The 17,500-nt window shown below is 41.6% G+C and overlaps 1 protein-coding gene across 1 annotated transcript in view; it reads right to left on the bottom strand.

Moving 5' to 3' along the window:
• serpinh2 (serine (or cysteine) peptidase inhibitor, clade H, member 2) overlaps positions 1-17,500 on the bottom strand; it is a gene marked incomplete at both ends in the record, with an annotated part of 75,449 nt that overhangs the window by 36,512 nt on the left and 21,437 nt on the right. The window contains 1 exon segment of the mRNA XM_080547389.1: positions 7,058-7,294. Coding sequence (XP_080403515.1) covers positions 7,058-7,294 — 237 coding nt within the window.

Below are 17,500 nucleotides of genomic sequence, written 5' to 3' on the forward strand. Positions count from 1 at the left end.
GCATGCCGGCATCGATAAGAGGGATCGATAACCTCGGGGGCATACGATTCAGATGCATCAAACTATTTGTTATCGGTTCTCAACTGGAACCGGTTCTCGATTCCCATCCCTAATCCTAGTCTATTCTATTCTATACTAGTCTTATATTATTTTTTATTTTTTTACTCAATGTGTTTTTTATTTAGTTTTCAGAGACATTACAGTACGCAACAGACATAAGCACACAGAGAAAACAGCGAAAACAAGAACAAAACAAAACAAAAACAGAAACAAAAATAATAATAAATAACAGTTCACAGAGTACTTCTCCTATATAATACAAAGCCATTTTTAAGAAGTAAGAGGCATTGTTAGACGTTCCACGTAAGAAATTAAAGGCTGCCACACTGCACTAAACCTCCCAGTTGATCCCTGCAATGTGTATCTCATCTTTTCCACCTTGAGAAAGTACATGACATCACAAATCCACCTGCCAAACAAGGGAGGACGATCATTCTTCCAATTCAAAAGTATAAGACGTCTTGCTAAAAGAGAGGAGTAGACCATGCAATTCACCCGTGCTTTTGGTAGATTAATATCCCCCGAGATAACACCAAAAATTCCCAGAAAATGGCATGGTTCAATTACCTGACCTGCAAGCTCTGAGTAAAGCTCAAATATGGAGGACCAGAAAGCTGCTAGGCTAGGACATGACCAAAATGTGTGGTAAAGGTCAGCAGGAGCTTGTTTGAATCTATTACAGGTAGAACTAATCTCAGGGAAAATTCATGAAAGCTTGAGTTTGGACATATACATCCGATGTACAATCTTAAATTGAATAAGCCCATGCCTCGCACAAATAGACGAAGAGTGAATGTTTTAAAGTATTTTAGACTATTGATCCTCCGATATGTCTGTTTCAAAGTCCCTTTCCCAGTTCTCCTTTATTATTGAGAGTGACAAGTCCTCCATTTCAAATATAGCAGTATAAAGCCTAGATATTATTCCCTTAATCTCTGGTTTTGTTTCCAGGATTAAGTCCAGAGATGTTTTTGGTGGCACGGAAGGAAATGAAGTAAACTGACTATGTAAAAAATGTCTGACTTGTAAGTAACGGAAGAAGTGATGCATTAGCAGAGCACACTCATTCTTAATTTGATCAAAAAAACGAACGGCCCATAAATCGAAAGCTACCATTGAACTGCCCATAAATCAGGGACAGCGGCCCATTGGTCAATTTTCTATACAGACACTGGGCTGGCCCAATCAACAGAGAGAAGGGGGGGGGGGGCGGTCAGGAGTCACGCACGCACGCAGCACCAGACCTCCGTCTCAGTTTCGCGGTAGTTTTGGGCCGAGCCGGCCGGCAAAATAAATTTAGTTAGCCTGGATAGTTACTAGATAGATACTGAGAGAGATGGAGCGCAAAAGCACACTAAAACGGAAGGGAGGCTGGGAAAAACTTAGGGAGAAAAACAAGAAGAAACTCGAGGCAGATGCTGCCAAATGTGTAAACATTAGGGACATGTTTGCTGCACCCTCAAGTTTACCACAGCAGCAACAGGTTGAAGAGGAGGCTAGCAGGGAGGAGCGGGAGCAGGGTACAGATACAGAGGATAGAGAGGATACAGAAGAAGCGGGGCCGAGTCAGCCTGTAACCGTTGACCCGGTAAGGAAAATATAGGTAGCTGTTAGGGGTGTAACGGATCGCCCCCCACGGTTCGGTACGCATGTGTACCGCGGATCAATTGCAAAATGTAACCAAGTAATAATATTACTTAATATTACTTAATATCCCTTGTAAATCACAATGTAGAGTTGCCATGAAAAGATAGACGCGACAGTTGCGTGCTTTGTTTTACTCTAAAGCGCAATGATAGGTTGATAATGAAAAAAAATATTCTAGAACAACAAGGCTGCGTTCGTAAATTCGCTCTGGAATCTGATCACTGAGTACACTGGTCTACTTGCACTGGTACCATTGCTTACTGTATGTAGTCGTCTTTGTAGTGGTTTGGGGGAATACTACAGTTTGTCATATGACTGTACAGCACAGTATATAAGACGAGTATATAAGGCAAGTATTTTTGTGCTGGTGGGTGTGGTCCGACCGATTGGGGTGGGCCTGTCTGGGCCAAAAATGCCAGGGCCTAATTTTTGAAGGTTTTTCAAGGGCCCAGTTTTTCAAGGAGTGCAAAACCACAGGGTTCTGACAGGCCTGGGGAGAGTGCAGGGGAATTGAAGAACACAAAAGAGCAGCAAGAGAGATACGAGTGACAGAACTAGCTTCGATGTGTAACCAAGCAGGGACGTTCGAGGTGGACGTATCACGCAGCCAGTACAATAAACTTTTGATATTTGCGGCCCAGTAATATATTAGAACATTTGGTAAGGCCATACCCCCACACAGTTTCGGTCTTTGTAAAAATAGTTTTCAGATTCTGGGTGTTTTATTGTTCCAAATAAATGCTGAAATTAGGCTATCAAGTTTTGTAAAAAAAAGTTTTTTGTGAGAAAGTATGGAATGCACTGGAATAAGTATAAAAACTTTGGAAGTATGCTCATTTTAATTACATTAATTCTTCCAGCTAGTGATAAGGGCATGGTGGACCATTGAATAAGATCCTGGCGCACGCGATCCAGGAGTGGGGTAAAGTTGGCCTTTAGCAATTGAGAGTGAGATTTCGTAATAGATATACCCAGATAAGTCAATCTATCACCTATAATCTTAAATGGTAAAGAATGAAAATAAATCTGGCTGGCAGCAGTGTTAATGGGTAAGAGTTCACTTTTATCAAGATTGAGTTTATAGCCCGAGAATCTACCAAATTCTTTAAGTGTGTTGAGGATATGTGGGATAGACGAAAGAGGATCAGATACATAGAGAAGGACATCATCAGCATACAAAGAAATGTTGTGTTCCTGCCTCGCCCTAAAAATCCCCTTGATATGAGCAGTGCTGAATAGAGGTTGCCAGGGGCTCCATAACCAACGCAAAGAGCAGCGGGGACAGAGGACACCCCTGTCTTGTCCCACGTTGAAGAGGAAAATATGACGAGTGTACATCATTTGATCTAACTGAGGCTGAAGGGGAGGTATACAACAGCTTGACCCAAGAAATAAAAGTGTCACCGAAACCAAACCGCCGGAGGACATAAAACAGGTAGCCCCATTCCACACGGTCAAAGGCCTTCTCAGCATCCAGGGACATGAGTACCTCTGGACTCTGAGGCGGAGATGCTGTGTAGAGGATATTAAATACACGCCTGATATTAAAGAAAGAATGTCTGTTTCTAATAAAGCCTGTTTGATCCGAAGAAATTATAGAGGGCAAAATAGATTCAAGGCGGAGAGCCAGCACCTTAGCTAAGATCTTGACATCAACACAGAGGAGACATACTGGGTGGAATGAAGAGCAACAAAAAGAGGATCTTTGCCTTTTTTTAAAAGCAAGGAGATTGACGCCTGACGGAGGGTTTGGGGGGAGGCTTGATGAATTTACACTGTCTTCAAACACGGCTGCAAGTAAGGGACTTAATTTCTGCCTGATGTAACATCCATTCTTTATAAAGCTCTGGAGTTGGGGCAGTAGCGTAAACTCTATCTATATCTGAGCTTTAAAAGTTGTGATTGTCTGGCTACCCGTGATTTACGGACAGAAGCACTATAAGAAATAATTTGACCTTTCAGGTAGGCTTTAAGAGTCTCCCACAGCAAAGATGGGGAGGTTTCACTATTCAAATTTGTTTCCAGAAATATATCAATGTGTGTATTAATGAAAATAATGAAAGACTTATCAGACAATAGAAGTGAGTTAAGCCTCCAATGGGATCTATTGGACTTACAGTTGGGGAAGGCCAATTCCAATGTTAAAGGGGCGTGATCAGAGATCACTATACTATTATAAACACATGACTGTACCAGGGGAAATAAGGTTTTGTCCAGAAAAAAGTAATCTATGTGTGAAAAAGTATGGTGGACACAGGTGAAAAAAATTCATATTCTCTCTTAGCCGGGTATAGAAATCGCCATGGATCAAACATTGCGCATGAATCTAGGAAACTCTTTAAGCACTCAGATGTTTTGGAGGCAGTAGTTCTTCTACTAGAGGATCTGTCCAGTATAGGGTGAACCACACAGTTAAAATCCCCAGACAGAATCAATCGATGGGTGTCTAAATGTGGTATAGAAGACAGAAAATTGGTCATGAATTGATAGTCGTCCAAATTGGGGGCGTAAACACAAGCAAGTATCACAGATGTGTTATGAAGCATACCAACAACAATAACAACGCGTCCATTAGAATCAGAAATGGTTTCGGATGCTATAAATGGAATTGACTTACGAATTAAAATCATCCTTACTCTGAAAGCATGATTGAAATACCTGCCCAACCCAACTACGCTTCAGATTAATATTGTCGGAACTCCGCATATGCGTCTCAGTGAGGAAGGCTACGTCTGTTTTCAAAACCTTAAGGTGGGCAAGTACTCTGGTACGTTTAATAGGATGGTTTAGTCCCTTTACATTCCAATTCGTAAAGTTAGTCAAGAACCTAGTCCCGCTCAAGGGGGTCCCTGTATTAGCCATAACAGCCTAATGAGTTAAGCGGGCATAACATGGCACCTATCAAGTGTATTGTCAAGTGAAGTCTGTGACCCTGGTGAGCACAAAATACAAAATAAATATAATTAATACAAATACAAGTAGATGGAGTAAAGAAGTAGAACAGAGAAAACAAAGGTACAACATCTAACACAAAACCCCCCACTCCCACCCTCCAGCACTACCCCAAACGAAGTGCATAATCCCTAGGGCAACTGGTCCAACTTCACTAGCTTGGGTCTCTCTCTAACTAGCCTACATCTAAACCCAACACCCAGCTAAGCAGACAACAAGAACAAGAAAAAAGAAATTATTAATTATTGCAGTATAGATAAAATACTGTGCGCTATAAAAGTAACATAACAGGCATTACAGGTCACAACAATAACATTGTGTGTTAGTGAATAACACCATAAGCTATGAAACATAGCAGAACATACAATATGGCACAAATGAAAGGGAAGAAAGTAATAATAATATGAAAATAAAAAAGTAGGCACATACTTCTGTGAGCAGGCATTACTACCAAATAAACAAAAATAAGAAAAATAAATAAATAGGCCTATACTGTATATACACACAGCCCACATAATAGATATATACACACAGCCCACATAATAGCACACAACTATCAATAAACATTTGCCATCAATAAGACGTGAAGTGATCGTTTGGCTCCACCTACCTGCAAACCACACGTGATGTTTAAGTTCAACAGTCGTGAAACAGTGGGCTAGTAGCAGAAGCCTATGTAAATAGGCTGTAAATAGCCTATGTAAACTCCAGGCGAATGTTCAATAACATAACTGGCCTTATCACAGTATGTGAAGAGTTCAAAACAGAACGGTGCCTTGGTTTAATTAGTCATCCGCTGGTCATGATTATGGTGGGGGCAGAATGTTCTCCTCTATGTCCAATAACCAACTGGTCTCATCGCAGTATGTGGAGAGTTCAAAACAGAATGGGCCAATGCACACGGCGTGCGATTTTGTAGCACGACAACATTCGATTCTCAATTCACACCACCGAAGTCAGACTGATTACTATAGGCTCTACCAATATTGCTTGCCTTGCTTCCACAATTTCTACAAGATACAACTGGGCATATTGTGCCTACATGCGCGATTGTTATTATTATGTAATATCGATGTCTTGTAAATCCCATATGAGATGGGCCGTGTTGTTGACTTCGGTGGTGGGAATTGAGAATCGAATGTTGTCGTGCGACAATATCGCATTGCACGCCGTGTGCATTGTCTCATTAAAAACAATGGAATCGAAATCGGCGGTGCGACTAAAATCGCACGCCGTGTGCATTGGCCTTTAGTTTCATTAATCATTACCTGGTCATGATCACGGTGGGGGTAGAATGTTCACCTTTACGTATGACATCGCCACACTAGGATCCAGTGGCGGGCGGTGCATTTCACACCTAGGCCTTCAGTGATGTCCGACACATTCCTACCTGAATTATTCTACCTCTTAATACCATCGTTATGACGCCATGGCTCTAGAAACTAGACAGAAACACAGTATAACCGGGCGTTGCATCACCTTAACATAGTCAGACAAGTACAACAGAGTTATATTAATATTTCCGAAGCATTTTTAATCAATAAATCCGCATTTACAATGAAGAGTGTTAAACTAACATCTTTAAGATCGCTACATTACCCACGTCTGTCGTCTCGTCCACCATAATAGCGACAAAGGGTGCCTTTTTAATCTCCATTTTGATCTCTTCTCGCATCACTTCAGCAATAGCAAAAATCAGGTCGTTTTGTATTTTGCCTGACGTCCCAGTAAACACTTTGTTTGTGGACAGGTGGTAATGTAAATCTGGGTTGTTTTCAGCCAGAAAAGAAAGAAGCTCAACGTAGTTTCCTCTGTTCGTGTCCCCTAAATGAAAGTTATTGTTTACCCAAAAACAGGACACAATCGATCAGTATTATCGATCAGTCAGAGCTCCGTTTCCCTGCGCACTTTCAAAAGTTTCACATCTACCGGCATAGTTACGCATCTCAATAGTGAATATCAATAGTGCGTATCAATAGTGCGTATCAATAGTGCGTATCCAATCAAAAGACGTGCTGGGTGCTGACATCATTGAGCCTTACAGCAGGCGCCGTAGTTGCTTTTGCTCGCATCTACGTAGGTTTACTAGGTACGCCACAGGTTTTCTCGTTCCAACGTTAAGTTACAGGTCGAATTCGCGGCACCGTTTAATGTGCAGGCGGGCCGATTTTGGAGCCCCCTAGCAACACATTTTGATTGGATAAAAGCTCTAACATAAAGGCCAGCCCTCCAAATCTCAATCGGAGACTGGAAGCAGCGCAACCAAGAGGAAAGCTATGAAATGAAGAGAATAGACTATGGGGAATCATTAATACATATTTGTGGAAAAAATATATTAAAATAAAATGTATATTCTGATGATGTTTAGGCCAGCAGAGAAGGCCTTGCTGGCCCTGACGGCACACCACTGCTAGGATCCTCAAAGGACTTCTCCACCCCGTTAAATGTGATGCGGAGTATGGCCGGGAAGCGGAGGCCGAATTTGACGTTAGGAACGTCATAAAGAAGGCGCTTCACCCCCGTAAAGGCAGCTCGCTTCTTGGCGACCTCTGTTGCAAAATCGGGGAAGATGAACACCCGCTTCCCCTTGTGAAACAGCTGCTTCTTCTGACTCGAGAGGCGGAGAATACGATCCCTGACGTCACAATGGTGCACTCGTATTATGAACGGCCTGCATTTCTCTTTCAAACCACACACCTCTGACTGTAGGCGTTCGTTCCACTGTAGTTTCCAGAACCATGACTGACGAGCTCCATACTGTAGCAGCCTGCTCTAGGTCGTTAATGAGCTTGGCGTTTTGCGAGCTAGCAGACTGTAGAGAACTGACGGTCGTGTGTAGCTTGTTAGGATATATATATTTCAAAGGTTTTATTGTTCATTTCTTCTAGCACCAGTTAGTTAGATATCTTATCAGTTTTCCTGTTTTAATAGGCACATTATCAGTATGGTACCCTACACAAGACCAATTATAAGGTATTATGGAGTTACTTTCTGTCTGGGACTGTTCTGTTTGGCCTTCAAGCCAGGTGCAGCAGAATACTCCTTTCTCAGCTCTCACGTCGAACACAAGACAACACTCAATTCATAGTTTTAGACCATTATAATCAAGGCCATTAGGTGTTACATCATAGTGACCAAAAGGGGAAGGGCTAAACGTATATAATATCATGTAAAATCTGAAGTGAACAATCTTCCTCCTGAGACCGCCTCAGGAGTTAGGTCCAACTGATGCATCTCTGTACTCTACGTGTAATTTTCAATAAATATACCAAGTGTGCATTAGAGAACTTTTATTCCAGCAATTTGGTGCCGCGACCCGGATTGGCTGTTTCTGAGTCCACTGGGGACCACGCCCGGGCCAAAGCCTAACAGGAGCAGGAGAGGACCTTTTTTCAGACAACAGGCATGCCATTGAAAATAAGGTGAGCAGTAAACCTTTTATATTAAAATGCAATTGGCTTAGGAAATCCAAATTTAACTTGTCTGATCTGTTAGATTTTATTCTAACAAGCTCTTGGCGGATAGAGGCTATTTCCTTATGAAGAGAGGCAGTTTGTGTATCCATCTTTGTGCTAAACGTTTCAATTGCCGACATAATCTTCTCCACAGAACTCGTGGAGAGTGCATCACTCGGAGGCAACTCTTGGCTAACGTTAGCAGTTGTAGCACTAGCATGGCTAGCCCTGCTTTTCGGTGTTTCACGACCAGCCATCGTTATAGTGTAGTATATTTCTGTAGTATGTATGATCTATGTATGAATATGTGGTATGTTTTAGACACACACACATGCCAGGGCATGCAGGGACACAGATGACCAGCAGGGACCTTTGGGGGTTGGGCAGGGACACACATGCACGCTGGCCCCTCCCCTCTGGAGGGGAACGGGGAGAGAGGGACAGAGAGCGCTCTCTTTCTAGCCGAAGCCCATGGAGAACGCATGTAATGTATGAATCTGCCTGTAACTGATTAAATTGTCTTAAACTAACTGTTCTTTGATTCATAATCAATAAGAATACACGACAGTAAATGGCGAGCAAGCGACGGAGATAATATAACTTAATTTACAGTATTGTGCGGACTCTTCAATTCGACGAAGAAGGTAGATTTTCTGCAGAAATCTCTCTCTAGTCGATTGGTGTGTTTAAAATAGGCTGTAAATCTCAGATAAGTTATAGTCAAAAGAATCTGTGTAACGGTAATCTTGTTGGAATAGAAGCAAACTGTTCATAATCTTTGATGGGTGGGTGGTGAGAGCCGGACTTGGAAGCCCGTTTTTTGTAAAATATAGTGTTTGATGGTAAGGTTTGTTTGTACGGTATTGGAATATCGTGTGTGTCTGTGTAAAATTCGGTGAGGTTGTGTTTATGTGTTGGAGTGTGGGTGGACTCGGTAGTCTGTTTTATATTGTAGCAGTGGAGAACATGTGAGGCTCTTTTGTCTGTTTGGAAGGACGCCATTGTGTTGCAGTGTACTTTCAGCGGAGTTTAGACGCCATTTGCATTTAGACGCCATTTGCAGTGTGTCAGAGAGTCTATTCTTAGACGCCATTTTTCTTTGTCCTTGAGAAGGACACACACAGAGGCCATCTTTATGAGGGAAACGTGAACGTAGAATATTTGAATGAGATAAATAATTGTTTAACTGGATTGAAAGATATTGCTGTGTCGTGAAAAGTAATCGTTTATGAAAACAAGTTGTGTTAAAGAGATTGTTTTAAGCAGGCCCCAATACGGCCGTGGGCTTTCAAGAACAATAAAGCCCTTCCCTCTTTCTGCTTTGCAAAAAGCGCGGACACACAGTGGAACATTCCTTTAGAAGGGAACCTGAGTTTGATAGATTTCGGTACTCATCTCTTAAAGATAACGATAAAACCATACACATAGACTAGTATTGATAGAGAAAAGATAGAGATATAGTGAATTGATCATTGGGGTATTTTAAAGTAGTTTAAAGTTTAAGCAATGTTATGTTGTAAAGATTGATCTGGGAGTCCACAGCGGGTTTTTCCCCCAGAAGGACAAAGACTAGCCCCTCCTTCCCCTACTCCATTTTTACACGGAGGCGCTGGCGCATGCGCAATCGATACGCAAGTCGGTTACTTGGCGCCGCCTGCTGGACGAAATACGACAATACATTTTATAACACTAAATCCTCAGGGAGATACAGCTGAGGTCGATGAAACAGTCCGATACATTAATAAATTGATGTTTTTAAATGATTGTTCTATATTAAATTACTTTAATTAATTTAATTAATTACTTATCAGTTGAATTAATTATTCAGATCATTCATTTTCTGTTTCCCAAAACAATGGATTGATTCCATAAGTTTTAAATCAATGTATATGATGATATAGTGAATAATTCTAACTAATCATTCATTCCTTTCACTTAACAATTGATTTAGGTATAGATTGTAAAAGTAAAAAAGATAGATTGAGAGTTTTAGGTAAGATATAGTCATTCTGTAAGACATCTTCGGTGTGGCGGCCTCTACTGGTCGAAACACGATGGGATGTTTTTAATTATTGACTGCCCTCTAGTGGATGAAACAAGATAGGATGTTTTTAATTATTTACTGCCCTCTAGTGGATGAAACAATATAAGACATTTTTAATTGTTTGCTGCTCTCCAGTGGACGGAATACGATAAGACACTTTGGAACACTGGTCCTCCATCAGTGCATCCGCCTGAGGTCGACGACATAGTCTTTTACAATGATAAATGGATGGTTACTTCAATTAATTTAAGTAATTACAAATTGATTGAATTAATTATTCAGATTATTTCATTTTCAGTTTTCACAAAACTTTGATCAATTGGTTTATAGTGGTCTAGGGATGACGTTTTCTTCCACAGGATTACATCAATGAAGTGTAAATGACTAAGTCTAGTTGATTGTGCATTCCTTCCGAGTAGCAGGTCGATTTCCTTACAGATTGTAATTGATAATTGATCATTTTGTTCCTTTCAAATAACAAGTCGATTTCCTTACAGATTGTAATGAATAATTAATCATTTTATTCCTTCCCAATGACAAGTCGATTTCTTTACAGGTTGTGATTAATATTCGTGTTTTACATCTTTTTATTTGAAGTTAAGTTCTTTTTTCACAGTTCTTGATTAAAGAATAGCAGAACAGTTTCTATCTGAGGATTGATCAAGCAAAGGGTTTTTGTGGATCGGTGAATACTTAGGTGTTGATCAGCCTTTGTGATTTAATAATTGTGTTGACCAGAACTGTAATTAGTATTGAATGAGTAATTAAGTGACACATTCATAAACAATTAGGAAACACATTTAAGTATAAAGTACTTACACAGAGATTAGATTTAAGTTAATACTGCACTGACATACACAAGAGGCAAGTCTGTTATTCTGAAGTTGCAGGGTTTTTGTGGGGATGGTCAATACAGTTATATTGGACTAGCATTTGTTTAGCAAACAAGACAAAATAAGGTGGGTTGTAAGAAGCGTACACCTTATCTAATATAGAATATTGTCAGCATATTGAGCAAAGTAGAATGGGGTCGAATTCCACGAAGCTGTTAAAAGATATTAGTGAACATCGTGGAATGTTGGCTACGTTATCCCCTATGGCTGTAGTGGAAAAAATGAATCCTCTTGTTAGGGAAATTAGCAAAATGTCAACGAAATGGAATAGCCGTTGGGCATACATTGAACAGCCGTGGCCGAAAGAGGGCAGCATTAATTTACAATTAATTGCAACATTGGAAATACTTATCAATGGGCACAAAGCACATCAAAGAGGAAAGATTAGATCAGAGAAACGCAAGTTAGAGTTAGCTATTTTAGATCTATTTAAGGTAGAGGGACAGAAAATAGCTCAGATGGAACCGGAAAAGAAAAAAGAATTGGCCAGAACACTGGAACAGAAACTGAACATTTCATCCCTAGACCTGTGTTCTGCCTCCAGTCCCCCTCCATATGCTAAGGCACTGGAGGATCATTCCCAGAAGAAGAAGAAGGAGCCAAGGGGAAAAGGGGACGACAGGAGTGACGAGGAAGATGACAGCGAAGATGGCAGTGAAGACTCAAGTGATGACGACAATGCAGATGGAGGCTACAACGCGCAGGTCAGGAAGATGATAGCCACAGCCGAAAGGAAAGGTGGGAGAAGACGCCCGGAGAAAGAGGGAGATTGTCACCGAATGTCATCAAATACATTAAAGAACTGTCCAGTGCTGATTCGGGGTAACAAGATGGAATATCATCCGTGGCATCATACAGATTTGTCTGAAGTGATCGAGAAACTCCCAGTTCTTCAAGAGGGAGGACATTCGTGGACGCGAGAGGTCGACGTGATACTGACAGGAACGCAGGTCGCGATGGGAGACCTGAAAAGACTCTTAGCTTTTATTGCAGGATTGGATACAATGCAGGAAATATTGATGAAGGCAGGACTTCATAGATATATCAATACATCAGTTTATGATCCAGAGCTTTTCGCAGCAAACAGAGGCAAACTGTGGAAAGCAATCAGGGAGATCTACCCTACTCACATTCACCCAGACAATATCATTGTGAAGCCACTGGGGGGGGATGAGAATCCCAGGGGTTATATTGCCCGTATGCACTCTCAATGGAGAAGTGTGACAGGGAAAGACGCTGAAGATAACCCCTTAGAAAAATCTATAATCAGGGAAAAAATACAAGAAGGGCTTCCTACCCCAGTTAAGGATAAGCTAGCAGAAGTGGTGGGGCTACGACACATGAACAAAGCTGTTTATATAGACCACGTAGCTCATCAAGTTGAGTTATATCGAAAGAACATTCAGATACAGAAGGCACGAGACGAAGAATCCCTCAGAATATTGACTCATTTGCAATTGACTGAAAGCGAGAGGAACATAGAGGGAGTGCAGGCTTTAGCCCCACAGCAACAGCCACCTGGAGTGCAGACTGCTACTTACCAGTCCTACTCACAGGGGCCACAAGGGGGGTATCCTGCTACTTACCAGTCCTACCCACAGGGGCCACAAGGGGGGTATCCATACCCACAAGGGCCACCAGGGGTACAAGCGGTTCCATGCCAGATGTACACACAGCCTGGCCAAGGACCACCACCAGGGGGATGGACAGCAGCAGGGAAGGAGATGCTAGAACCATGCCAATGCGACCAGAATGGACATCTAGCCTGTGCCTGCTGCAACAGGCCCCAGGGGGGCGCAGGGGGGAGCCAAGGAGGAGGATATTGGCCCCCTACTACACCTGCTCCAGGAGTGATGAACCCTTACGGAGGCCCAGCAGCTGGCCTATAGGGGTGCCCGGAAGATCCGAGTGGGAGGTGCCAGCTGGTGGTGACACAGAAGCCTGAAGGCGCCACGCACCTCCCTATGTCTAGAGAATATGTGAAGACAATCGGATTTGAGGGAATTAAACAGCTGATTCCTACAACTGAGCTTGTAGACTTAGAGTACAAGGGACAGAGAGCAACTCTGTCAACACTTGTGTCAGAACACACGCCAACAGGGCTGCTAGGGAGAGATGCTCTATGCCAATTGAACTGTACAGTAAAATGCACACCTGACGACTGTCAGGTGACGATGCCATCCGGTGCTCAGGTTCCATCGACAGCCAGAGTGATTAAGCATAGAACAGACCTACAAGCTTTGCCTTTAAAGGGAGCTGATATAGAATATTGGGTTGATGGGTCTTGTTACGGGGTAGGAGAAACTTTGTGCGCTGGGTATTCCTTAGTTAAAGCACAAAATTCAAAGTTTATTGTAGAACAGGCTGAGGCAGTTCCTCAGCCTTGCTCGGCTCAGTTGGCTGAATTGATTGCCCTCACAGAAGCATGCAACTTGGGAACCGGACGGAGAGTGACAGTGTACACCGACTCTGCCTATGCACATAATGTTTGTCATTTTAATGGAGCTGTATGGAGGGGGCGGGGTTTTAAGAGAACTGATGGTACGCCTATACAGCATCACGCACAGATCATGAAGCTGTTACAAGCCATGATGAAGCCAAAGGAATTAGCTATAGTGAAGTGTGCCACACACAGGTCTGACTCATCACATGTCACACAAGGTAACAGGGCTGCAGAAGATGCAGCCAAAGCCATTACAGGAGCAGACAAGGCAGGTAAAGGTCTTCTGGTCACACATGAAAAGCAATTACAGGGCATGGTCACACTTGAGGATTTATTGATGTTACAGAGTAGAGTAACTACGTTAGACAAGAGCGTTTGGCTAGCAAGGGGGGCAAGTCAGGATGACACAGGTCTATGGAGGAATCATGAGGGGTTGGTTGTAGCACCCTCAGATTTATTAGGCATGTTAATACAGGAAGCCCATGGATTAGCACATGTGGCTAGGGGGGAGGTAAGACGCAAGATCACCAAGAAATATGGGTTTTGGAGTCCATATTTGATGGAACAGATTGACCATGCTTTAGGTCAATGTGGGGTCTGTTGGAGAAACAACATCAGAGTGGGTACACCAGTGGTGTTTGGGCATATCCCTACCCCAATAGGGCCACGGGTGGTGGACAGGGGGGTGGATGTACAGAGTAGGCAGGATGTTGTGCCAACAGGTGCCGAGGTCCCCAGAGAACCTGAGAAGGAGGAGCTACGAGGAGATGCTGTGGTGTTGCCAGAGCCAGTGGCAATGCCAGTGTTACAGCCAGTGACATTACCGGCAGTGCCTGAAACCGAGGGGACAGTGGAAAGCTGTCCAGATGCCAATGAACCAGAAACCAACGAAGCAGAGAGTGTTGACAGTCTGGAGGTCCAGCCTGGGGGTGTCCAAAGCCTGGACACCTGTGCTACTGGGGATGCTGGCGAGTGCCTGCACCATGCTTCAGATGATGCTGAGGGCGACTCCCCAGACCTTGATCAGCGTGGGAGGGGACCAGGCGGCTGCCTTAACCTCAATGACACTGACGGACGACGACCAGTTAGGAAAAGATTAAAGACTATGAATAGGGTAGTGAAGCAGCAGATCAAAGGGAACGACGGGAATGGACAGCAGATGATAGCATGGCTGGAAACGGTCTTAGGGGCATGGGAAACTTATTTTGCCAAGATAGGAGCACCTATTATAGCAGACATGATTTTTGACTTTCTTAGAAGGCAGGGCCTCATTGACTGTTTTTGGAAAATCAGTCACTCAGTCCACGTTAATGAACTTTTCAGAAGACTAGTCCTCACCTGAGGTGAAGATCTATGCATTAATGCATTCCCTTTGTCCTATGCTTACTGTTGGAGAATTATGTGTTATGATAACTGAATGTCATTATTTGTGTATTGTTTGTTTGTTTCTATATCGTGTGATTGAGGTCAGTTGAGAAGTGATGTGGTGGTTATACAAAGCTAGGAGAGAGGTTCTGTTCCTAGCGCAACGAAAATGGAAAGCTCCTGACTATGGAAGTGTTATCAATCTGAGACAGCGGTAAAGGCTGTTCTCCAACTGGGTACAAGTGCTAGTAACCTCTGACCCCGACGCTTCAAGGACAAAGAAAACATCGGTCGTTGGAAGTTTCTGTATTGATTTGTGCATGATAAACTGTGTTTAGTTTAATTGTGATTGTTATTTTCAAAATTCTTTTTATTATTGGTTGTTTTCTATTTTTTGTTTATGATATCTTTGGTTCCTAATACTGGTCCTGGGTTGGTCTGTGTTATTGTGCTTCTTGTGTTGTGTGTTGGTGTAGTTTTTCTGTCTGTTGTTGTTTATTTTTTAATTTTTAATTTTATTTAAAAAAAAAAAAAAAAAAAAAAAAAAAAAAAAAAAAAAATTTGGGATGTTTTGTGGGGTTTTGTGTTTTTGTTTTTGTTTTATGGTAGTTTAGTTTCGGAACACCCTCTGGGTGGTCCGAGGGGGGATGTGTAGTATATTTCTGTAGTATGTATGATCTATGTATGAATATGTGGTATGTTTTAGACACACACACATGCCAGGGCATGCAGGGACACAGATGACCAGCAGGGACCTTTGGGGGTTGGGCAGGGACACACATGCACGCTGGCCCCTCCCCTCTGGAGGGGAACGGGGAGAGAGGGACAGAGAGCGCTCTCTTTCTAGCCGAAGCCCATGGAGAACGCATGTAATGTATGAATCTGCCTGTAACTGATTAAATTGTCTTAAACTAACTGTTCTTTGATTCATAATCAATAAGAATACACGACAATAGCGCAAACACTTTTCCTACTCACAAAATTCGGTTCGCAGAATGTCACTAAATGCTATTGGCAAATATATGCACAAGTTTAAGTAGGTCACATGACAAAATAACTGCAAATATTAAAGTTGTCTGCAGAGCTCAGGACTTCACAGCCTCACATGTTGAGCGCTAACCGGAAGCCTCTATTCTATTCTATTCTATTCTAGTCTATTCTATTCTATTCTATTCTATTCTAGTCTATTCTATTCTATTCTATTCTATTCTAGTCTATACTAGTCTATTCTATTCTATTCTAGTCTAGTCTATTCTATTCTAGTCTATTCTATTCTAGTCTATTCTATTCTATTCTATTATATTCTATTCTATACTAGTCTATTCTATTCTATTCTATTCTATTCTATTCTATACTAGTCTATTCTATTGTAGTCTATTCTATTATATTGTGTTCTATTCTATTCTAGTCTATTCTATTGTGTTCTATTCTATTCTATTCTATCCTAGTCTATTCTATTCTATTCTATTCTATACTAGTCTATTATATTCTAGTCTATTCTATTCTAGTCTATTCTATTGTGTTCTATTCTATTCTATTCTATTCTATTCTATTCTATTCTATTATATTCTATTCTATTCTAGACTAGTCTATTCTATTCTATTCTATACTATTCTAGACTAGTCTATTCTATTCTATTATATTATATTATATTATATTCTATACTATTATATTCTATACTATTCTATTCTATTCTATTCTTGACTAGTCTATTCTATTCTATTCTATTCTATTCTATACTATTATATTCTATACTATTCTATTCTATTCTTGACTAGTCTATTCTATTCTATTCTATTATATTCTAGTCTGTTCTAGTCTATTCTATTCTATTCTATTCTACAGTATTCTATTCTAGTCTATTCTATTCTAGTCTATTCTATACTAGTCTAGACTATTCTATTCTATTCTATTCTATTCTATACTAGTCTAGACTAGTCTATTCTACAGTATTCTATTCTAGAACAGCCACATACTGTACTGGAGCTTAAGCAGCATTTTGACAAACTCTACTTTCACAGGCAAATGCCTTAGCAGTCCAGACAGTGATTCAATAATGTTGTGATTACAATCCAACTCCAATATGGGCCTCGTAAAATGCTCCGCTTCAGCGCAATCCGTTCATAAGGCACTCTACTGCCCCTGCAGAGCCAAGGAATGTGAGAGTCAGATATTTTCATAGTCCCTAACCTTGACGATTGAAAATTATTTGTTTTAAAAACATCTCCAGCGGATTAACAAGCCAATGTTTCACAAGCCTGATATAAACAGAACGGTATTTAAGTTTCAAGACTCAAGCATACCAGTCTAGAGGAGAACCAGCCAAAGCCAGTATCCCAGTGATGGAGTGTACTGAAATTCGCTCAAAATGGCGATCACCGAAAACAATTAAATCAACACCAAAACAAAAGCCATTCTCGTTTGGTGCGTTTTGGTGCAAGTCCAAGCTGGGGGATTGAAATGATGGTCACACACACTGCTCCATTCTGTTTGGACAGTATCTCTATTTAAACAGAGGAGAGAGAGAGAGAGAGAGAGAGAGAGAGAGAGAGAGAGAGAGAGAGAGAGAGAGAGAGAGAGAGAGAGAGAGAGAGAGAGAGAGAGAGAGAGAGAGAGAGAGAGAGAGAGAGAGAGAGAAAAA

This window comes from Nansenia antarctica (genome assembly GCF_963989245.1).
Source record: "Nansenia antarctica genome assembly, chromosome: 17".
NCBI lineage: Eukaryota > Metazoa > Chordata > Actinopteri > Argentiniformes > Microstomatidae > Nansenia > Nansenia antarctica.